The sequence below is a fragment of the Pseudophryne corroboree genome (assembly GCF_028390025.1).
Source record: "Pseudophryne corroboree isolate aPseCor3 chromosome 3 unlocalized genomic scaffold, aPseCor3.hap2 SUPER_3_unloc_82, whole genome shotgun sequence".
NCBI classification, from domain to species: Eukaryota; Metazoa; Chordata; class Amphibia; order Anura; family Myobatrachidae; genus Pseudophryne; species Pseudophryne corroboree.
In genome coordinates, this window is record NW_026967577.1 from 179,618 (window position 1) to 204,417 (window position 24,800).

Genomic DNA, 24,800 nt, shown 5'->3' on the forward strand with positions numbered 1-24,800 from the left:
GACAGGCAGAACCCCCTCCTGGGGCTGGACAGGCAGAACCCCCTCCTGGGGCTGGACAGGCCTTGGCCGGACCTCTGGCAAGGCGGACATCTCTCTGACCTCTGGCAAAGCGGACACCTCTCGGACCTCTGGCAAGGCGGACACCTCTCGGACCTCTGGCAAGGCGGACACCTCTCGGACCTCTGGCAAGGCGGACACCTCTCGGACCTCTGGCAAGGCGGACACCTCTCGGACCTCTGGCAAAGCGGACACCTCTCGGACCTCTGGCAAAGCGGACACCTCTCGGACCTCTGGCAAGGCGGACACCTCTCGGACCTCTGGCAAGGCGGACACCTCTCGGACCTCTGGCAAGGCGGACACCTCTCGGACCTCTGGCAAGGCGGACACCCCTCGGACCTCTGGCAAGGCGGACACCTCTCGGACCTCTGGCAAGGCGGACACCTCTCGGACCTCTGGCAAGGCGGACACCTCTCGGACCTCTGGCAAGGCGGACACCTCTCGGACCTCTGGAAAGGCGGACACCTCTCGGACCTCTGGAAAGGTGGACACCTCTCGGACCTCTGGCAAGGCGGACACCTCTCGGACTTCTGGCAAGGCGGACTTGGATGACTGAGTGACCCGTGAGGCAAGGGCAACAGGGACCTCATGCCGTGAGGCAAGGGCAACAGGGACCTCATGCCGTGAGGCAAGGGCAGCAGGGACCTCATGCCGTGAGGCAAGGGCAGCAGGGACCTCGTGCCGTGAGGCAAAGGCAGCAGGGACCTCGTGCCGTGAGGCAAGGGCAGCAGGTCCCTCGTGCCCAGAGGCAAGGGCAGCAGGGACCTCATGCCCGAAGGCAAGGGCAGCAGGGACCTCATGCCCGAAGGCAAGGGCAGCAGGGACCTCATGCCCGAAGGCAAGGGCAGCAGGGACCTCATGCCCGAAGGCAAGGGCAGCATGGACGGAAATCCCTCCTGGGTTCGCTGGGCCAGACACCCCTCCTGGGTTCGCTGGGCCGGACACCCCTCTTGGGGTCGCTGGGCCGGACACCCCTCCTGGGGTCGCTGGGCCGGACACCCCTCTTGGGGTCGCTGGGCCGGACACCCCTCCGGGGGTCGCTGGGCCGGACACCCCTCCTGGGGTCGCTGGGCCGGACACCCCTCCTGGGGTTGCTGGGCTGGACACCCCTCCTGGGGTCGCTTGGCCGGACACCCCTCCTGGGGTCGCTTGGCCAGACACCACTCCTGGGGTCGCTGGGCCGGACACCCCTCCTGAGGTCGCTGGGCCGGACACCCCTCCTGGGGTCGCTGGGCCGGACACCCCTCCTGGGGTCGCTGGGCCGGACACCCCTCCTGGGGTCGCTTGGCCGGACACCCCTCCTGGGGTCACTTGGCCGGACACCCCTCCTTTCAAAATTTGAGCACCACAGTGCAGAATTTGGCACTATGGCAGAATGAGGAAAGCTCTTTTTATGTTTGCGAGCAGGACATAACTGAATAAAATGTCCCGACCTGCCGCAATAAAAACAGAGCTTCTTATCCCTTCTATGGCCCTCATTCCGAGTTGTTCGCTCGGAGTTTTTCATCGCATCGCAGTGAGAATTCTCTAAGTGCGCATGCGCAATGTTCGCACTGCGACTGCGCCAAGTAACTTTGCTATGAAGAAAGTAAGTTTACTCACGGCTTTTTCATCGCTCCGACGTTCGCATTGTGATTGACAGGAAATGGGTGTTACTGGGCGGAAACACGGCGTTTTATGGGCGTGTGGCTGAAAACGCTACCGTTTCCGGAAAAAACGCAGGAGTGGCCGGAGAAACGGTGGGAGTGCCTGGGCGAATGCTGGGTGTGTTTGTGACGTCAACCAGGAACGAAAAGCACTGAACTGATCGCACAGGCAGAGTAAGTCTGAAGCTACTCAAAAACTGCTAACTCGTTTGTGATCGCAATATTGCGCATACATCGGTCGCACATTTAAGAAGCTAAGATTCACTCCCAGTAGGCGGCGGCTTAGCGTGTGTAACTCTGCTAAAATCGCCTTGCGAGCGATCAACTCGGAATGAGGGCCTATGTCTCTTTTCTTCCTCAGAGAGGCTGGGTCGTGGAAAGCTCCTAAACTTGCCTTTGCTTAGGCTTGGAAAACAGCAGCCAGAATTGAGAGCACCAGACTGATCTTTTCCCCTTTTTCCCTGTGTCTCCTTAAAGGGAACTGGTAATCTTACTGAATATTCAGGCAGAGCAGACATAGGGGTATATGCAATTGCAGTCGAATTACATAAATAGTCGAATTCCGGAACTTTTTCGCCCCCCCCAAAAAAATTTGCCTATGCAGTACAGTACTTTTTGCAAAAAAACGGACATTTTAAAATTCGACTTTTGGAAATTCAACTTTTTTCGCATTCGACTTTTCTGCAATGGTACAAATGCTGCAATTCGCCCAAAGCATATTCAATTCAAGTTTGGAAATTCGACAGCAGTGCTTTTCGACCGCAAATTCGACTATTTCAGTCCGCCTCAGTTGCCTGGCGGGATCTAAAAAAAATTTTTTAGTACATGATTTTTTTTAATATTTGAGGATTGCTAGTAGCATATCTATTTATATTTGAAAGGATTATCTACTTGGTTTGTCTTTTTTTGCTTCACAAGTATTATTTAATTGATTTTTTAAAGGAATATTTTTTTCTTCAATCTCCTGAGGGAAATTTACCCATGATTCCACAGTTTTACCCAGGATACACTTCTGCAAAGCCCCTCCTATCTCCTCACTCCCGGGTTTGAGACTACAGGGAGCGGAGCCATTACAGTCAGCTCTCTTGTGGAATCGTTTTTTTAGGAAAATTCCTGCGTTTTAAAACACATTCCTATTTTTGTACTGACTACAATGATGGAGCCTTTTTCTGACCAGATTGTGATGTTCATGCTGGCTGCAAGCATGATGGAGGAAGAAAGTGCTGATGAACATCAGGATCCAGGTCAGCAAATGTCTGCATTGGGTGAGCCAGTATTGCGGGTTTCATTTCCACGTCCACGCCAGTATCGCACTAGGCGTGAACTGGAGGATCTCAGCGAGTTCGAGGTGATACAAAATTATCGCTTATAGACTCGCGACATATATTCGCTGTACGCTCTGTTGGAGGCCGACCTGGAACCTCGGGCACGGACAAATCGTGCAATCAGCGGTTTTCAGAAACTGCTGGGGACGTTACATTTTTTGGCGTCAGGCACATTCCAGCCTACACTGTCTCAAACATGCGGTTTTTCACAGTCGACACTGTCGCGCTGTATAACCCAGGTCATTAGGGCTTTCCGCAAATTGACGATCCAGTACATCACATTTCCAGAGACGGACAGCGAATGTCGTGAGATAAAATTAGGCTTTTTCAACAAATACAAATTTCCCAATGTGCTGGGCGCGATTGACTGTACCCACGTGCAGATCAGACCGCCACGGAATTCGGAGGAATGTTTTCGGAACCGAAAACAGTTCCATTCCCTGAACGTGCAGGCGGTCTGTGATGTAAACATGAGATTTTTGAACATTTTTGTGGGATTTCCTGGATCATCTCACGACTCCTTCATCCTAAGCCAGTCATCGCTGTTTGACAAGTTCGAAACAGGAAACATGCCTGGTGGCTGGCTGTTAGGTATGTATTTTAATAATTTTTTTTTATTATTTTTTTATTTTATTATTTTTTAAAAGTACCTAACATTTTTTTTATATTTTCTATAGGCGATGCGGGTTATCCAAACAAACCGTGGCTGTTGACCCCATTGTCTAATCCTGTTGGTAGAGCAGAAAAACGTTACCAAGAGACACACATTGCATCGAGGCAAATAATTGAACCTGCCTTCGGTGTACTTAAAAGCCGGTTTCGATGTTTAGACACTTCCGGCGGTGCTCTTTTGTACTCACCGGCGAAGGTTTGCGGCATGGTAAATGCATGTTGTATTTTACACAACATGTGTCGCAAACCGTTTGCCGGTGACTCTTCGTCGCAGTGCTTTCCGACGCGGGAACCGGTCTTCTGCTCTACCGGTGGGTATGGACGAAGGAGAGGATTCCCGGCGGACATTGATCCAAAAAATTTTTGCAGTTGCCTGTGAGTATACTGACAACATTTGTATTATCGTGTAAACTGACATTGTAATATTTTAAAAAAAACCTCTTCATTTATGTATTTCAGAGTTTTACATCCTGTTGATGTATATCCCCAGGCCATGTTTGTACAGTTCGTTCCCCTGTTTTATCCTGTTGTTGGGTCCCCGCAAATATTTGACCCTTTTATCCAACTCTACCATAGGCGACCTACTGGTGATGTGGACCTGACCCTCCGCCATGTAGCAGACAACCCCCCCTCAGGTGAGATGTATTGACCAAAACTCCCTTGTCCAAAATCACCCCAGCATGTCCAAAGTGTAGCACTCCGGCATTTGCAAGACTGCACATCCAAACATTCACTGATACACCAATGCTGGTCAGGGAATGTTTGGATGTGTAGTGACGCAAGTGCCGGAGGGTGGCATTTGGGCCGCTGTAACCCGCTTGTGTTGTGTGGACTGTATGTACCTCTTCTTTCCAGTCCCAGGGTGACACTATTACCCATATCTGGAAGCTCAAACTGTTCTCTTCCACAGGTCCTGCGGTGTATCTTCCCAAGTGGCGTGGATGTGGAGAGACACGACATTTCACCTGATGTTCCATGGGCGACCTACTGGTGATGTGGACCTGAACCTCCGCCATGTAGCAGACAACCACCTCAGGTGAGATGCATTGACCAAAAATCCCTTGTCCAAAATCACCCCGGCATGTCCAAAGTGCAGCCCTCCGGCATTTGCAAGACTGCACATCCAAACATTCACTGATACACCAATGCTGGTCAGGGAATGTTTGGATGTGTAGTGACGCAAGTGCCGGAGGGTTGCATTTGGGCCGCTGTAACCCGCTTGTGTTGTGTGGACTGTGTATGTACCTCTTCTTTCCAGTCCCAGGGTGACACTATTACCCACATCTGGTAGCTCATACTGTTCTCTTCCACAGGTCCTGCGATGTATCTTCCCAAGTGGCGTGGATTTTTAGGAGACACGACATTTCACCTGATGTTCCATGGGTGACCCTACTGGTGATGTGGACCTGACCCTCCGCCATGTAGCAGACAATCCCCTCAGGTGAGATGTATTGACCAAAAATCCCTTGTCCAAAATCACCCCGGCATGTCCAAAGTGCAGCCCTCCGGCATTTGCAAGACTGCACATCCAAACATTCACTGATACACCAATGCTGGTCAGGGAATGTTTGGATGTGTAGTGACGCAAGTGCCGGAGGGTGGCATTTGGGCCGCTGTAACCCGCTTGTGTTGTGTGGACTGTATGTACCTCTTCTTTCCAGTCCCAGGGTGACACTATTACCCATATCTGGAAGCTCATACTGTTCTCTTCCACAGGTCCTGCGGTGTATCTTCCCAAGTGGCGTGGATGTGGAGAGACACGACATTTCACCTGATGTTCCATGGGCGACCTACTGGTGATGTGGACCTGAACCTCCGCCATGTAGCAGACAACCACCTCAGGTGAGATGCATTGACCAAAAATCCCTTGTCCAAAATCACCCCGGCATGTCCAAAGTGCAGCCCTCTGGCATTTGCAAGACTGCACATCCAAACATTCCCTGATACACCAATGCTTGTCAGGGAATGTTTGGATGTGTAGTGACGCAAGTGCCGGAGGGTGGCATTTGGGCCGCTGTAACCCGCTTGTGTTGTGTGGACTGTGTATGTACCTCTTCTTTCCAGTCCCAGGGTGACACTATTACCCATATCTGGAAGCTCATACTGTTCTCTTCCACAGGTCCTGCGATGTATCTTCCCAAGTGGCGTGGATTTTTAGGAGACACGACATTTCACCTGATGTTCCATGGGTGACCCTACTGGTGATGTGGACCTGACCCTCCGCCATGTAGCAGACAACCCCCTCAGGTGAGATGTATTGACCAAAAATCCCTTGTCCAAAATCACCCCGGCATGTCCAAAGTGCAGCCCTCCGGCATTTGCAAGACTGCACATCCAAACATTCACTGATACACCAATGCTTGTCAGGGAATGTTTGGATGTGTAGTGACGCAAGTGCCGGAGGGTTGCATTTGGACCCACTGTTCCCCGCTTGTGTTGTGTGGACTGTGTATGTACCTCTTCTTTCCAGTCCCAGGGTGACACTATTACCCATATCTGGAAGCTCAAACTGTTCTCTTCCACAGGTCCTGCGGTGTATCTTCCCAAGTGGCGTGGATGTGGAGAGACACGACATTTCACCTGATGTTCCATGGGCGACCTACTGGTGATGTGGACCTGAACCTCCGCCATGTAGCAGACAACCACCTCAGGTGAGATGCATTGACCAAAAATCCCTTGTCCAAAATCACCCCGGCATGTCCAAAGTGCAGCCCTCCGGCATTTGCAAGACTGCACATCCAAACATTCACTGATACACCAATGCTTGTCAGGGAATGTTTGGATGGGTTCACTACGGCTGGCCGGCGGTCGGGCTCCCGGCGCCCAGCATACCGGCGCCGGGAGCCCGACCGCCGGCTGACCGACAGTGTGGCGAGCGCAAATGAGCCCCTTGCGGGCTCGCTGCGCTCGCCACGCTACGGGCACGGTGGCGCGCTACGCGCGCCACACTATTTTATTCTCCCTCTATGGGGGTCGTGGACCCCCACGAGGGAAAATAAGTGTCGGTATGCCGGCGGTCGGGCTCCCGGCGCCGGTATACTGAGCGCCGGGAGCCCGACCGCCGGCATACAGAATGCCACCCGTTTGGATGTGTAGTGACGCAAGTGCCGGAGGGTGGCATTTGGGCCGCTGTAACCCGCTTGTGTTGTGTGGACTGTATGTACCTCTTCTTTCCAGTCCCAGGGTGACACTATTACCCATATCTGGAAGCTCAAACTGTTCTCTTCCACAGGTCCTGCGGTGTATCTTCCCAAGTGGCGTGGATGTGGAGAGACACGACATTTCACCTGATGTTCCATGGGCGACCTACTGGTGATGTGGACCTGAACCTCCGCCATGTAGCAGACAACCACCTCAGGTGAGATGCATTGACCAAAAATCCCTTGTCCAAAATCACCCCGGCATGTCCAAAGTGCAGCACTCCGGCATTTGCAAGACTGCACATCCAAACATTCCCTGATACACCAATGCTTGTCAGGGAATGTTTGGATGTGTAGTGACGCAAGTGCCGGAGGGTGGCATTTGGGCCGCTGTAACCCGCTTGTGTTGTGTGGACTGTGTATGTACCTCTTCTTTCCAGTCCCAGGGTGACACTATTACCCATATCTGGAAGCTCATACTGTTCTCTTCCACAGGTCCTGCGGTGTATCTTCCCAAGAGGCGTGGATGTGAGGAGACACGCCATTTCACCCGATGTTCCATGGGCGACCTACTGGTAATGTGGACCTGAACCTCCGCCATGTAGCAGACAACCCCCTCAGGTGAGATGCATTGACCAACAAGACTCCCTTTGTCCAAAATCACCCCGAAATGTCCAAAGTGCAGCACTCCGGCACTTGCGTCACTACACATCCAAACATTCCATGAAACACCAATGCTGGTCAGGGAATGTTTGGATGTGTAGTGACGCAAGTGCCGGAGGGTTGCATTTGGACCCACTGTTCCCCGCTTGTGTTGTGTGGACTGTATGTACCTCTTCTTTCCAGTCCCAGGGTGACACTATTACCCACATCTGGAAGCTCATACTGTTCTCTTCCACAGGTCCTGCGATGTATCTTCCCAAGTGGCGTGGATTTTTAGGAGACACGACATTTCACCTGATGTTCCATGGGTGACCCTACTGGTGATGTGGACCTGACCCTCCGCCATGTAGCAGACAACCCCCTCAGGTGAGATGTATTGACCAAAAATCCCTTGTCCAAAATCACCCCGGCATGTCCAAAGTGCAGCCCTCCGGCATTTGCAAGACTGCACATCCAAACATTCCCTGATACACCAATGCTTGTCAGGGAATGTTTGGTTGTGTAGTGACGCAAGTGCCGGAGGGTTGCATTTGGGCCGCTGTAACCCGCTTGTGTTGTGTGGACTGTATGTACCTCTTCTTTCCAGTCCCAGGGTGACACTATTACCCACATCTGGAAGCTCATACTGTTCTCTTCCACAGGTCCTGCGGTGTATCTTCCCAAGTGGCGTGGATGTGAGGAGACACGCCATTTCACCCGATGTTCCATGGGCGACCTACTGGTGATGTGGACCTGAACCTCCGCCATGTAGCAGACAACCCCCTCAGGTGAGATGCATTGACCAACAAGACTCCCTTTGTCCAAAATCACCCCGAAATGTCCAAAGTGCAGCACTCCGGCACTTGCGTCACTACACATCCAAACATTCCATGAAACACCAATGCTGGTCAGGGAATGTTTGGATGTGTAGTGACGCAAGTGCCGGAGGGTTGCATTTGGACCCACTGTTCCCCGCTTGTGTTGTGTGGACTGTATGTACCTCTTCTTTCCAGTCCCAGGGTGACACTATTACCCATATCTGGAAGCTCAAACTGTTCTCTTCCACAGGTCTTGCAGTGTATCTTCCCAAGTGGCGTGGATGTGAAGAGACACGACATTTCACCTGATGTTCCATGGCCGACCTACTTACGTACAATCCAACTGCATTTCAAATTTTAATAAAAACCACAGGAAACTTCTATTTTTGAAAGTTTATTGAAGAAAAAAAAAAAGGAATTTATTTTTTAAATAAAATTTGAAAGTTAATTAAAACAAAAAATTAGTTTGTTCTTCTTTACATTCTTTTTCTTGTGTATATAGATATCTGTGGGGAAAAGAAAAAAAAAGTATATTAAAGACACACTAAATTCATGTTCATTTCTTTTCCATGAAAATTTGTGGAACAACACAGCCCAGCATGACCCATTGCTGGACTGTGTGGTTCCACAAAGGCATGCGGTTCAAAGTGAAATAGTGGTGTCAGTGGTCAGCACTTTGACACGCTAACATTTGTGGAACAACACAGCCCAGCATGACCCATTGCTGGACTGTGTGGTTCCACAAAGGCATGCGGTTCAAAGTGAAATAGTGGCGTCAGTGGTCAGCACTTTGACACGCTAACATTTGTGGAACAACACAGCCCAGCATGACCCATTGCTGGACTGTGTGGTTCCACAAAGGCATGCGGGCCAAAGTTTCTCGAATAGATACATTGAAACATGGTTCTACTCACCTTGGTACGCACAACACGAATTTATGCCGTCCACTTCATTTTTCCCACCAATCCTATGAATAAGTAAAAAACACAGACTAGTGAATAGTAAATTCACACAATGAAAGCCTACTGTACACCATTACAAAAAGGATTTTTGGAAGAAAAAAGTGGTATCAGAATAGCTCTTTGGCCCATCATACATGTAGCCACAAGGAGCTTTCATCCGTTACCACATGCGCCCGCATACATGCCCGCGCATGTATGCCTACACAAAGCTCCTTGGTAGTACCCGGTCACGGGTGGGGGAGACCAACACAGAAAACAATAGTAAGAAAGAAAAAAAAAACTAATGGGAGGGGAAGAAAGGGATACATGAAAAACATATATAAATAAATAAAACAATACGACCGGGTTTATGGTGGAAGTCTGTCCGGATTATCTTCTTCCCCCTGATGGGGCGTCGATGTCCTGGGAGGCTGGGTAGTACGTTGACTGGGCCTCTGTGCCCATGCGGCTGTAGATTGTGCAGCCGGTGGTGGAGGCATCTGGGGGGTGGGATACATCCCTGTATATCCCTGGTACATCTGTGACTGTCTGTACTGGGATGGTACTTGAGGAAGGGTACGAGGCGTCCTTGTGGCTTGCGACGGCGGATATGGTGGATCACCAGCGTGTTGATGAGCTGGTCCTGGGAGCTTATCATAGATCATCTGCAGTGTGGTTACGATGACCTGTTGGCTGGATGAAGATTGTCGATGGCTCTCCGACATGTTAGTATTGCTTTCTTTCAGACATGAGGTGTTGTCCACGAGCCGGGTCATGGATTCGGCCAGAATGTGAAGGACTTCCATAGTATCCCTCTGATCTTGCATTCTGACCTGTAGCATTGTGGCCGTGCTGTCGGAAAGAGTCTTCTGCAGTTCAAGCAGACTGTTTGACATCTTCTCCATTGTCCTCTCAATATTGTCCAGTCTGCTTCCCACGACATTTGTGTACGTATCCTGGCGGGTCCCAATCTCCGATGCCAGGGTGTGAACCCTCTGAACAGTTGAGGGATTCTGCCCTTCCTGGATGTCTGCCACCACTTGCATTTGGGCAGCTGAAAAGAAAATTAGAAAATATTATACACATTCATCATACATTTGTTTGAAGGCTCACAATTCAATTTACTCACACAGGGATGTAGTAACTGGAGCCTCCTGCACTTCCACCTCGTCATCCTCTGACGAATCCTGTATGAGGAGATCCGGCCTGAAGTAGGAACCAATCCCGAAGCTAGTCCGCTGCTGGTCCGTGGCACCACTGTTTGCAAAATAATTTTTTTGGGAAAGTTAATAAACTTTACACAACTGCTGACCCCCCCCCCCCCCCCACACAAAATAAATACAAACCTTCTCCATCCTGTGATGCCGCTGCTCCAGGAGCTTCACTTGTCCTCGTTTCGGAAGACTTTTCAAGGGTCTGGCTGGATACGTCTGCATGGCTGTCCTCAAACCCAAGAAAAGTCTCGTCTGTTAACCCTGTAGACTCAAACAGATCGGGTGATGGGTCCACAAGGGTTGTGTCTTGAGGCTCTTCAGTCACAGTCTCAGAGCTCCTGGAGAGACGACGATCTGGTGATGGCCTGCGCGCAGGAGCTGTAGTTTGGCGCCCATCTTGTGGTGTGGTCGCCGACAGTGTCTGGCGCACAGGTGAAGTTCTGTGCGCTGATGTCTGGAGCACAGGTGATAATCTGCGCGCTGATGTCGTCTGGTGCACAGGTGACAAACTGCGCGTTGACGAACTGTGGCGCACAGGTGACGATATGTGCGCTCCCGATGCTTGCGGCGCAGGTGATGGTCCGCGCGCTGCTGCCGATGCCTGCTGCACAGGTGATGGTCCGTGCGCTGGCAATGTCCTGCGCGCAGGTGATGTCCTCTGGGCAGGCCTGTCTGAAAAAAAAACTCACATTAGCACATACAAAAATTTTAAAGGGAAGTACAGCTCATGTGAATGTATTCTTACCATCAGGCCTCCTTTTGGACGGCTTGTCTCCTGCCTTCTTCTGGGCGGTTCTTCCTCCTGGGGAAAGCCAGCAGGACGGCTGGAGTCCACACCTCCACGAACTCCTTCGACCATGGCAGGGTTCATGCGCCTTTTAATAACGTTCTCCCAGGGTAGCCACTTCATATTGAGAGCCGGGCCACCTCCCGTAGCTGTCTCATGTCGGCGCTGAATCCCCATCTTCTTCTTGGTCTGTCTGTGGCAATCACTGTACCGCTTCAAGCAATTTCTGGTGCTCCGGCGGTTTCCAGATATTGCAGTGACTTGACTGGCGATGGATTCCCAGATGTTCCGCTTTACCTTAGCTGCTGTGCTCTGTGCCCTTGGTCCATACAAAACGTCGTAGGACCTGTCGACGCAATCCACTAGGGTACAGTTTTCCGCCTCAGTGTATCTGGGTCCACGCGGCTTTTTCTGTCCTGCATCTTCATCAGAGGCTTCCTCCTCCGACTGCTCCTCTGGCTGGCTTCTTGCCTTTAGGGATAAAAAAAATAAAAAATCTTTTAATAAGATCGGTATGTACCTGTGAGTGTCAGTATCCCTGGCATTGCGCACATATACCTGTAGGTGTGCATGGCAGTGCGCAAACTAGAGTGGATAAAGTTTGATGCTATTTGTGTCTACAGGTGTGGTTAGTACCTTTCTACTAGGCTTTTTCTTAGACTTCTCATGGGCCCTTGACGACCGCGGCTGGTCACTACATGCCTGGTCGGTCGTATCCTCCTCCTGGGTTGGCTCCCACTCCTCGTTGCTATGCAGGGATAGATCCGAGGGGGTGGGGGAAGGGGCGGATCGGGTCTGCTTGTCCTTTGACATCTCTGTTTAAAAAAAATAAAAATAAAAAAAAAATATATATATATATATATATATATATATATATACACACACACACACACACACACACACACATATATATATATATATATATATACATACACACACACACATTACATAATTAAATGCAATCACGTCATGCTGCTGGGACCCCAGTGGCTGACACACACACACAAAATGGCTGACACACACAAAATGGCTGACACACAAAATGGCTGACACACACAAAATGGCTGGAGGGAAAACACATGTTTGCCAAACAGCCGACAGCACATGTCGGCCAGATGGCCGACCAAACTTGCTCCAAATCACCCCAAAATGGCCAGAAAGCATCCCAGCACACTCAGGAGGTACACCAATGCTAAAAGAAGACCCAAAAAGTCATTTAAAGAAGAAGAAAAAAAACGTGAAAAACTACCCCAAAACACAAGTCTCCCCCAAAAAATGCAGCAACACAAGCAGGAGCTATACACATACCTGCACACATACACAAACACCCCATGTACACCTCATGGCAACCCCCACTACACAAACACATACATGCAACACCAGACCCACATGTGGTACTTACCTACAAATGTTGTAAAAGCTCCTAAAATGGCTCTCCTCCGGGGTACATGTATCCTCCTGACTGTCCTGGAATAAAGCCTGCTGGGGTGTCCAAACGATATCCACAGCAAACAACCAAATTGCTAGCTCTGCACCTCCTCACACCTCTCTGCAGGTTCACAAAATGGCTGCAGAGCACGCAGCAAACAAGCCCTAATAAAGGGCTGCTTCCGGCGGGAAGTCGAATTCGGGACGCCCACTACTCGCCGATTGGCCGTTATCCGCCTGGGGGTGGGTCGAATCCGTTTTACATTGCATATGGTGAATTCATGGTCCCGGCGGCAGGGCTGCGGCTGGCGAGTGCAGGCGAATTTTAAACGGGCGGAAAAAATGACGCGATTCGCCCGCTATTGCATATACCCCAGTATCACTGAGGACAGGGTTTGAATATTCTCCAGTTTCTCTCTGAAATCCACCAGCAATGTAGAACTCACAAACGGCATAAACTCGAGAGGCAGGGAATTTCTCTGAAGTAAAGCCATCTTATGAGATTCAGCTGTACCTCAAAACTCCTGCACACATTGATTTGGGCAGATCATTCTGTAACGATTACTAGGGTTCTCTGTGTGTGCATACTTGAAATGAGGTCAGCTGAAGCCAGGTGAGAATTAAGTAAGGTTTATTGTGGAAAAAATGGTAGCAAAAATAAATATAAACTGGATCCTTGATTACATGAAACCGAACATGATATTTCCAAATAATAGTAATGGCTGGTAATATAAACAAGGAGGAAGGTTATGCTTGAATATTGGTATAATCCAGGTTAAACACAGATGAGAAATAAACATGAAGGTATCTGGGTTTAAATCAAGCAGGGGAAAAATAACATACCAAAAACGTAGTAATCAGTCAGGGGTGGAAACAGACTGCAAATAATAGTCCAGGAATGCAGATGCTGAACCGGCAGGGTTAAAAGTCTTGAAGCAAGGCACACGAACCAGCAAACTGCAGGGAATGTCTCCAAGATGTAGATAAGGCAGAATCAGGACAGGAATACAGGAGAGAGCCCAGTCGCACTCCAGACGGAACCACAATGATCTGCACCTAGATGCTGGTGAGCTGGAGTTAAATAGCAGCACCAGGTGTTGGACCCCAGGTGCTCACAATCAGGTAATTATCCTGCAGAGACAGTGTGCAACTGCCATTCGGACCTGAGGCAGCAAGTGAGACCTCTAGAGGCAGGAATGAGAATTCAAAGCAAAACAAACAGACATTCCTAACAAAGTCTGGTTGGTAGGTAAAGCGGAGCTGCAGCCCTGCTCTTTGTTGGTGAGCTTAAAGACCTGTTTCACCAGGACTGAATCACAGCTAACTGGCATCACCCACACCTGGAGCTCAGCTAGACAACCATTTAGGATTGGTACTGGGTTCTCAGTACCTAGAGCAAAGACAGGTCATCTGCATAGCAGTGGTAGACGATGGTATGACATCTGATTATTTCACCCAGTGGTAACATGTATATTACAAAAAGCATAGGAGATAGGATAAGAACCATGAAGAACAACGCATGGCAATGATGAGTATATTCCAGAAGATTAAAATGGTTCCTCACCTGAGTGATGTCTATTGTGTACAATCTGAGTGATGTCTATTGTGTGTATATATATCTATAGCTTCAGCCATGCACAGCTGTGCGTTAAAATGCTCAAAGCATTCCTATCTCTAAGCAACAACATCAAGAAAGAAATCCAGACCATTATGAGGACTCATCAAACCTCGAAAATGAAATCACCAGGACTATGCCCACTAACCCTCTGGCAGAGAACATCAGTAGTACCTTACAGGCCTACCCCTCAAGGATGGACTACTCCACCCAGGGTACTCCTACGCAGTGCGCCGAAGATGGCTGCCGCACCTGGTACCCTGTGAGGGTGGAATACACAGCCCATGGAAGTTATTACTCAAAATACCTACACCAATGCTGCATTATTCTTTCTGTGTCTTTTTTTTTTGTCTGTCTGGTTTATCTTTTGATGTGTAATACTTAAATCTTCTGTATTATGTGCATTGTTTGAGTTCTAGTTGGCGCCTCAGTGCTGCTCTGCCAAGCAGCCTTCGTCTCTAGTCTTACATGTATAATATGTTGAGTCTATTGTACAGTTGCAATGTGCAGTATGAACTCATATGTGTAATGTATGCTATGTTTTTCCCCCTTCTTATGCCATGTATTTCCCTTTCATGTTGCTGCTTGGCGATGCATTGTACCACAAACAATTCCTAGTGTAGGCGAGTAAACCTGGCCAATAAAGCTGATTCTGATGATTTATGTCTCAGAGTATAGAAAGGACTTCTCACCTGTGTGACTTCGCTGATGTCTAATAAGAACTGATTTGTGTGCAAAAGATTTCCCACACTCAGAACATGGAAATGCTTTCTCACCTGTGTGACTTTGCTGATGGGAAACAAGTTGTGATTTGTATGTAAAACATTTCCCACACTCAGAGCAAGAAAATGGCTTCTCACCTGTGTGACTTCTCTGATGTATAACAAGAACTGATTTGTGTGCAAAACATTTCCCACACTCAGAGCAAGAAAATGGCTTCTCACCTGTGTGACTTCTCTGATGTCTCACAAGATGTGATTTGTGTTCAAAACATTTCCCACACTCAGAACATGGAAATGCCTTCTCACCTGTGTGACTTTGCTGATGGGTAACAAGTTGTGATTTCCGTGTAAAACATTTCCCACACTCAGAGCAAGAAAATGGCTTCTCACCTGTGTGACTTCTCTGATGTCTAACAAGTTGTGATTTCTGTGTAAAACATTTCCCACACTCAGAGCAAGAAAATGGCTTCTCACCTGTGTGACTTCTGTGATGCATAACAAGATCTGATTTCCATACAAAACATTTCCCACACTCAGAACATGGAAAAGGCTTCTCACCTGTGTGACTGCGCAGATGTGTAACAAGTTGTGATTTACTTACAAAACATTTCCCACACTCAGAACATGGAAAAGGCTTCTCACCTGTGTGACTGCGCAGATGTGTAACAAGTTGTGATTTACTTACAAAACATTTCCCACACTCAGAACATGGAAAAGGCTTTTCACCTGTGTGACTGCGCAGATGTGTAACAAGTTGTGATTTACTTACAAAACATTTCCCACACTCAGTACATGGAAATGGCTTCTCACCAGTGTGACTTCGCTGATGTCTAACAAGAACTGATTTGTGTGCAAAACATTTCCCACACTCAGAACATGGAAATGCCTTCTCACCTGTGTGACTTCTCTGATGTCTAACAAGTTGTGATTTCTGTGTAAAACATTTCCCACACTCAGAACATGGAAATGCCTTCTCACCTGTGTGACTTTGCTGATGGGTAACAAGAACTGATTTGTGTGCAAAACATTTCCCACACTCAGAACATGGAAATGCCTTCTCACCTGTGTGACTTCTCTGATGTCTAACAAGTTGTGATTTCTGTGTAAAACATTTCCCACACTCAGAGCAAGAAAATGGCTTCTCACCTGTGTGACTTCTGTGATGCATAACAAGATCTGATTTCCATACAAAACATTTCCCACACTCAGAACATGGAAAAGGCTTCTCACCTGTGTGACTGCGCAGATGTGTAACAAGTTGTGATTTACTTACAAAACATTTCCCACACTCAGAACATGGAAAAGGCTTCTCACCTGTGTGACTGCGCAGATGTGTAACAAGTTGTGATTTACTTACAAAACATTTCCCACACTCAGAACATGGAAATGGCTTCTCACCTGTGTGACTTCTGTGATGCATAACAAGATGTGATTTACTTACACAACATTTCCCACACTCAGAACATGGGAATGCCTTCTCACCTGTGTGACTTTGCTGATGGGTAACAAGTTGTGATTTTTGTGTAACACATTTCCCGCACTCAGAAGAAGAAAATGGCTTCTCACCTGTGTGACTTCTCTGATGTCTAACAAGATGTGATTTAAGTGCAAAACATTTCCCACACTCAGAACATGGAAATGGCTTCTCACCTGTGTGACTTCCGTGATGATTAACAAGTTGTGATTTGTATGTAAAACATTTCCCACACTCAGAACATATCAGTGGCCTCTCACCTGCCTTACCTGTGTGTGGGTTATTAGGCTTTGTGTTCTTTGTAAAACATTTGGCATCTATAGAACACGGAAACACTGTATCTACTGTCAGAGCTGTGACAGATGCACCAATATCAGAGTGATCAGGACAACATTTCCCGGGATCAGCTGATAGAGCTGGATGTATAATTGGGGTAATGGGGTTATCTCCTGGAGAATCCTGTCTACTATCATTATCTTTTATGTCACAATCCGGGGATAACATTAGATGTCCTTCTGAGATATTTCTGCTTGTGTGTCCATCTGCTGGAAATAAAACACATTATGGAAATGTGACATTTTCTGTAACAATATTAATCTTGTAAACAATAGGAGAAGATGACTCTCTGGGGCACTTAATTGTAAATGTGTGTGTATAATAAAACATAACTTTTACTGAAGGCTTTATAATATTGTGTCTCAGACTATCATTGTGTCCACCCTCCTGAGAACACTCCCAATAACAAATGTAATATTATAATAAGACTTAGATATATCGCTCTCTTGTACTGGTAACTATCCATAAAGTATAAATGGAGATGTAGTCACTCGCCAAGTCCTATGTCAGCACCAATGTAAAACAATGGATGGGGAACATATCGTATGAATTGGAGATTCTAGATGAACAATAACATCAGTCATATGAGCTGATGGATCAGAGAAATGTCTCCTAACGTTACTCCTGGAAGCATTGGTAAGGTAGTATTCCTTTATGTGTGTGCTCATACGCTGGTAAGCCTGTACATGTGTTACTCACCCTTATATAATGTATATTGCTACAGCAGAGTAGGTGTGGAACAAGGTACTTTACATGCAATACACCATATGATATCCTGTAATCATCATCTGCTAGATTATAATCAACTTTCTCTTAGGTCCTAGAGGACACTTGAGTCCATTTAGTACCATGGGGTATAGATGGGTCCTTTGGGAGCCACTGGCACTTTAAGAGTTTAATAGTGTGGGCTGGCTCCTCCCTCTATGCCCCTCCTACCAGACTCAGTTTAGAAAATGTGCCGGGAGGAGCCGGTCACAGCTAGAGGAACTCCTAGGAGTTTTCTTAGTTTTTTATTTTCTAGAGTTAGTTAGGTTATAGGAAGGCTGCTGGCAACAGCCTCCCTGCTTCGTGGGACTTAGGGGGAGGGGAGGATAGAAACCAACTTCCTGAAGAGTTAATGGTTCTCTACTCCGCTGACAGGGCACTGAGCTCCTGAGGTTGCTGATCGCAAGTCCACGAGGCAACTGCTCACTCCCGCAGCATGGCCGCCAACCCCTAACAAAGCCAGAAGAAAGTGGTGAGTACAGCGCTAGCGTCCCGGTTAGCGGGTTGCCGGCGCAAGGGTGGAAGCGCAGCTCTGACAGGCTGCGCTGCAGGAAGGCTCAGCAACACACAATGTAGGCACTTTGAGGGGCGTCCTGAGCACGCGCGCATAAACCCTACACTGGTCACGCAGATAACAGGGGCTAATATACCTGTTAGCGCTAAAATCTTCAGGCCAGTATAAACAATTAGTGCAGGAAGCCATGCGCCATTACAAGGGGTGGGGCTTCCTCTCAGAGTGGATCCAGCACTCACCAGTGCCATTTTCTCCCTGCCGATCATAGGAACTAGGACACTGACAGGGAGCGCTGCCCTCCCTATTAAGGTTAGTTAGTCAGCGCCAGGCTTTTATCATAACTGCCTACAGGGGCGCTGTGTGGCTGGCTCCTATTATGTCTAAGGACTCTGTGTCCTGTGCTGCAGAGTGTGTATATTCTCCTGAGGAGTCTATTCCATGTACTCAGGACTGCAATGTGCTGTCTCAGCCTTCTGAATCCGAACCCCCATGGGTGGATTCTTTAAGGGGAATGATATCCCAGATTTCAACAAGGATGTCACATACTGAGAAAGAGACACAGGTATTGAAACAATCTGTTGTGGGTATGAAGTATTCAGCTCCCACTACTTCATCTAAAACCCCACCTACATACCCCAAAAAACGTACACTTGCCCAGATAATGCAAGCTGACACTGATACCAACTCTGATACAGGGGGACGTGATGGGGATATGCAGGGGGGATGCATCCCTTGCTAAAGGGGTGCAGCTAATGACTGAAGCCATTAGGGATGTTTTGCATATTTCTGAGAAGGTTCCGGAACAAGTAGAGGAATCTTATTTTACAGTAAATAAGAAGTCCTCGCTTACCGTCCCTGATTCTAAGGAGTTAAAACTCCTTGTTTGAAAAATCTTGGGAAAACCCAGAGAAAATATTCCAGATCCCTATAAGAATTCTCATTGCTTTGCCTTTCCCTAAAGAGGAGGATAGGAAGAAGTGGGAAAACCCACCTATAGTAGACGCTTCTGTATCTAGGCTGTCTAAAGAGGTGGTTTTACCTGTCCCTGGTTCAACAGCCATAAAGGAGGCGGCTGACCGCAAGATTAAGACTACGCTCAAATCACTATACACTGCTACAGCCGTGGCTTTAATGCCCACTATTGCTTGTGCATGGATTTCTAAAGCCATAGTAAAGTGGTCAGGCACCTTACTAGAGGACTTAGATTCTATGGATAGGAGTGACATTGACTTGTTTTTACGTCACATACAGGATTCTGCAGGTTTCATGGTGGAGGCCATGAAGGACATTGGCCTGCTACTTCCATGGCTGTCTCGGCACGCAGAGGACTCTGGCTACGTCAATGGACTGCGGATGCAGTATCCAAGAAAAGTGTGGAGAACATGCCATTCACAGGTCAGGCACTATTTAGGGACGCATTGGATTCGTGGATTTCCACTGTGACTGCGGGTAAGACATTTCTTCCCTCCGCAGCAGCCCCAGGTAGAAAATCTTATCGTACACCTACACTGCAGTCCTTTCGGGCCGCAAAATTTTAAAAATCTAAACCTCCTCCTATCTTCTTTAGAGGAGGTTGGGGAAGATCCAAAAAACCTGCACCAACAGGTTCCCAGGGACAGAATCCAGGTTCAGCTTCCTCCAAATATTCAGCATGATGGTGGACCTCTCAGCCTGGAGATCAGGCAGGTGGTAGTGAGACTAAAAAATTTCAGTCATGTCTGGGTGTCATCATGCCTAGACCCCTGGGTGACAGATATTGTTACCCAGGGGTACAGACTGGAGTTTCAGCAACTCCCACCTCACAGATTCTTCAAATCAGGCTTACCAGGTTCGCGGACAGAAAGTGCTATTCTACAGGAAGCCATTCAAAAACTGGTACGCACAAATGTTATTGTTCCAGTTCCACCTCACCCAAAAATCAAGGGTTATTACTGAAACCTGTTTGTGGTACCAAAACTGGACGGTTAGGTAAGGCCTATATTGAACCTGAAGGCGTTGAACCCCTACTTGAGGGTTTTCTAATTCAAGATGGAGTCTCGGAGAGCGTTAATCTCAGGTCTGGAGGAGGGGGAATTCCTAGTATCCCTGGATATCAAGGATGCGTACCTTCACATTTCGATCTGGCCGCCTCACCAGGCCTATCTACGGTTTGCACTACAGGACTGTCACTATCCGTTCCAAACATTGCCATTTGGCCTCTCCACAGCAACGAGGGTGTTCACTAAGGTACTAGCGGAGATGATGCTCCTCCTACGCAAACAAGGAGTAAACATAATTCCATATCTGGATGATCTTCTAATAAAAGCATCTTCCAAGGAGAAGCTGTTGCAGAATATTTCACTCTCAACTCAACTACTCTGGGATCATGGGTGGATCCTGAACCTTCCAAAGTCACATTTGGAACCAAAAAGGAGACTGCCCTTTCTGGGGATGATACTCGACACGGAAGTGCAGAGGGTGTTTCTACCGGTGGAGAAAGCTTTGGTGATACAATCAATGGTCCGGGATGTCTTGAAACCTCCCTGGGTATCGGTTCATCGGTTCATTTGCCTTCTGGGGAAGATGGTATCCTCCTACGAGGCTCTACAATACGGAAGATTCCATGCACGCTTCATCCAGCTGGATCTCCTTGACAAGTGGTCGGGATCGCATCTTCACATGCACCAACGGATATGCCTGTCGCCGAATGCCAGAATTTCACTACTCTGGTGGCTGCAAACTTCTCACCTGCTCGAGGGCCGCAGGTTCGGGATTCAGAATTGGATTCTTCAAACCACAGATGCAAGCCTCAAAGGTTGGGGAGCAGTCATCCAGGGGGAAAACTTCCAAGGAAAGTGGTCAAGCCAGGAATCGGTCTTTCCAATAAACATTCTGGAACTAAGAGCCATATACAATGGCCTTCTAAAAGTGGCTCATCTTCTGCAATATCGAGCCATGCAGGTTCAGTCAGTCAACGTCACAGCGGTGTCCTACATAAACAGGCAGGGTGGAATGAAGAGCAGGGCTGCAATGTCAGAGGTAACAAGAATCCTCCTCTGGGCAAAAAGACACGCGCTGGCACTGTAGGCGATCTTCATTCCTCAGTAGACACGATCTCCTACCAGGAGAATGGGGCCTCCACCCGGAGGTATTCACAGAAGTAAAACGCCGATGGGGTGTACCTCAGATAGAAATGATGGCCTCTCGCCTCAACAAGGCTCTTCGGAGGTACTTTTCCAGGTCACGAGACCCACAGGCCATGGGTGTTCCAGTCAGTATATGTGTTCCCTCCACTCATCCCAAGGATTCTCAAACTAATAAAAAGATAAACAGTTCCGGCGATCCTCATTGCTCTGGACTGGCCAAGGCAGGCTTGGCACGCAGATCTTCCGAGGCCTCTTCCTTTTCGCGAGGACCTTCTACTGCAGGGGCCGTTCGCCTATCACGACTTATCGCGGCTACGTTTGACAGCATGGAGGTTGAATGCCAGATCTTAGCTTGGAAGGGCATTCCGAATAAAGTTATTCCTACTCTGATCCAAGCTAGGAAGGGGGTAACGTCTAAAAATTACCACCAGATTTGGAAAAAGTATGTGTTTTGGTGTGAATCCAAGAAGTTTCCTACGGTGGAGTTTCAACTGGGACATTTTCTCCGCTTGGGCTCCATCAAGTTCCAGATTTCGGCCTTGTCTATTTTCTTCCACAAACAATTGGCTGCTATCCCTGAGGCTCAGACTTTCTTGAAAGGAATTCTGCACATCCAACCACCCTTTGTGCCTCTTATGGCACCTTAGAATCTTAATGTGGTGCTGCAGTTCCTGCAATCGGATTGGTTCAAACCTTTACAGGAGATGGACGTCAAATTTCTTACTTGGAAGGCGGTCACGTTGTTGGCCTTGGCTTCTGCCAGACGTCTGTCAGAATTGGGGGCATTTTTGCACAAGAGCCCCTACTTGATTTTCCATGAGGATAGAGCTGAGTTCAGAATGCGTCAGCAATTTCTCCCTAAGGTTGTGTCGGCTTTTCATATCAACCAACCTATTGTGGTGCCAGTGGCTACTGACACCTCAATTACCTCAAAGTCCAGGGATGTCTTGCGGGCTTTGAAAATCTATGTGAAGAGAACTACTCGTCATAGGAAGTCGGACGCACTATTTGTACTTTATGATCCCAACAAGATTGGGTGTCCTGCTTCTAAGCAGACAATTTCTCGCTGGATCAGGCTTACTATCCAGCATGCTTATTCCACGGCAGGATTAGCAATTCCAAAATCTGTTCAGGCCCACTCTACCCGTAAAGTGGGTTTTTCCTGGTCAGCTGCCCAGGGTGTCTCGGCTATTCAGCTTTGCCGAGCAGCTACTTGGTCACGGTCGAACATGTTTGCTAGGTTTTACAAGTTCTATACTTTGGCCTCTGAGGACCTCAAGTTTGGGCAAGCAGTTCTGTAGGAACCTCATCACTCTCACTCCTGTACTGGGAGCTTTGGTACATCCCCATGGTACTAAATGGATCCCAGCATCCTCTAGGACGTAAGAGAAAACAGGATTTTAATTACCTACCGATAAAGCCTTTTCTCATAGTCCATAGAGGATGCTGGGTGCCCGCCCTATGCTTCGTATTACTGCATTGTTACTTGGTTCAGTATTGTTGGATCAGCCGTTGCTGAATTGTTCCAAGTTGGTTAGTTTGGCTTTTTGTTATGTTTGAGCTGGTGTGAATCTCACCACTATCTGTGTATTTCCTTCTCTTGAAGTATGTCCGTCTCCTCGGGCACAGTTTCTAGACTGAGTCTGGTAGGAGGGGCATACAGGGAGGGGCCAGCCTACACTATTAAACTCTTAAAGTGCCAGTGGGTCCCAAAGGACCTGTCTAGACCCCATGGTACTAAATGGACCCCAGAATCCCCAACAGACTACGAGAAAAGGATATACCGGTAGGTAATTAAAATCCTATTTTTACATCCCCATCATCAGTGTCTTACCTCAATACTCTCAATAGTAATAAGGATGATGTGTGTATAGTAAGTATGATATAGAGAATTACATATCAGGATCTATACAGCTGCCGCCATACTTCTGCTTCTCATACGTGTGCTACTGGCAGCAGTGAACATCTGAGTGAGAGTGCAGGGAAGACAGCAGAGTCTGATGAGAAAGAGATTGGATCTGCCTTTGCAGGGATGTACCACACCTGTCACCCCTGTTAGTATATAAAATAAAAAATAAGAGGGGCGTGGTCCATCCAGACGTGCTTTCTGGAGCTCTCCTCACTAAGTGGCTTCTTATCTACCCTACCTGATAGCTCTCAGCCGCCGCTGGGACCAAGACCCAATCTATTAAGTCCCCCACTCCTACTGCCCAAAAGCCGCTCGCTCCGCTCACTCTGGGCACCGTTCACTGCCGCAGCCTAGTGACACCTATGAAGCCATGGGCTGTATTCTGGGGCTGTGTGCACCCAGACTTTCCTGCACGCTCCGGATACCTGACTTGAAGGCGCTTTTGGCTCAGACGGGAGTACTTGCTCTCCAGGTAACACAGGTGCGTAGCTCCCGCTACTGCTGGGGACAGAACGGGCTGCCCACAGTCACTGGAGCCCAGTGGTGATATTGGGGAGGGAGATGACTGCCAGTTTGCATCCTGGTGCGTAGCCATCGCATGCTTTGCCTTCTGCCTTCAATAAGGTTTAATATAAATAAGTGTCCTGACGGCTGGACCGGGGTCACTACACTAAATTGAAGCATTTGCCTGGAGGTGAAACTACCTTCTAATTATATAGTACCACTATAATCTACTTCCCTGGAAGAAAAAAAGTCAAGGCCTAAATGTAGGCCACATCGACAACAGCCTACAGGAAGTGCAAGAAATGTCCCAGATGAAAATCCACAGCAGAATACTGTGGACCCTCACACCAAGAGACACATTTCTTCCATATGCGATGGTAATGTTTTGATACGACCATCTGGCCGGCTTGGAGAATAGTCGAGATAACCTTGCCCGGTATCTCTTTCCTGGCAAAAATCCTCCCAATATACTTCCATTGCATCAAACGTAGCCGTGGTAAGTCTGGATAGACGAACAGCCCTGGTGTAAGACGATCATCCTCAATTGGCAGAGACCAGGGGCCTACGAGTAATAAGGCTAGAATGTCTACATACCAGGCCCTGCGGGGCAATTCTGGGGCAATAAGAATTGCCTGAACCCTGTCCCTTTAAGTCCTTTGAGAACTCTTGGAATTACAGGAACTGGAGGAAACAAGTACACCAACCGGTAAATCCACGGTGTCGCCAGAGCGTCCACTGCTGCGGCCTGTGGATCCCTCGTCCCAGAAAAGTAACGCAGAAGCTTCTTGGTAAGCTGAGAAATCAACAAGTCGATTTGCGGGTAGCCCCACCGATTAAATATCTGCTGAAACACTTGCGGGTAGAGGCCCCATTCCCCCAGGTGAAGATCGTGTCTACTGAGGAAGTCTGCTCCCCAACTGTCTACTCCCAGAATTAATATGGCGGAAATGGCCTTGGGATTCCGCTCCACCCAGAGGAGTATCTGGGACACCTCCCTCATTGCAGCTCTGCTGTTTGGAACTCCTTGTTGGTTTATGTATGCCACAGTTGGTGCGTTTTCCAACCATACCTGTATGGCCTGATACTGAAGGATATAAAAGAGGTCAGCAGAAGGGCATTGTAAATCGCCCTGAGTTCCAAAACTTTTATCGGAAGGGAAACCGCTT

The 24,800-nt window shown here is 48.3% G+C and overlaps 2 protein-coding genes across 4 annotated transcripts in view; both read right to left on the bottom strand.

Annotated features, from left to right (window-relative positions):
- Positions 1–8,678: 8,678 nt before the first annotated feature.
- Positions 8,679–10,495, bottom strand: LOC134984810 (uncharacterized). Its single transcript, XM_063950293.1, has 3 exons — positions 10,371–10,495; positions 9,215–10,295; positions 8,679–8,806 (listed from the first exon to the last, which is right to left on the bottom strand). Exon 2 carries the CDS (start codon positions 10,285–10,287, stop codon positions 9,610–9,612), a length of 678 nt encoding a protein of 225 aa, XP_063806363.1. The 5' UTR covers positions 10,288–10,295; positions 10,371–10,495; the 3' UTR covers positions 8,679–8,806; positions 9,215–9,609.
- A 1,632-nt stretch (positions 10,496–12,127) lies between these two features.
- LOC134984807 (oocyte zinc finger protein XlCOF6-like) overlaps positions 12,128–24,800 on the bottom strand; it is a 121,533-nt gene continuing 108,860 nt past the window's right edge. For 2 of the 3 annotated variants that reach the window (XM_063950289.1, XM_063950288.1), the window contains exon 6: positions 12,128–17,026. In XM_063950289.1, coding sequence (XP_063806359.1) covers positions 14,946–17,026 — 2,081 coding nt within the window. In that variant the 3' untranslated portion in view covers positions 12,128–14,945. The remainder of the gene's footprint in view (positions 17,027–24,800) is intronic. The other variant, XM_063950290.1, reaches the window with a different exon arrangement.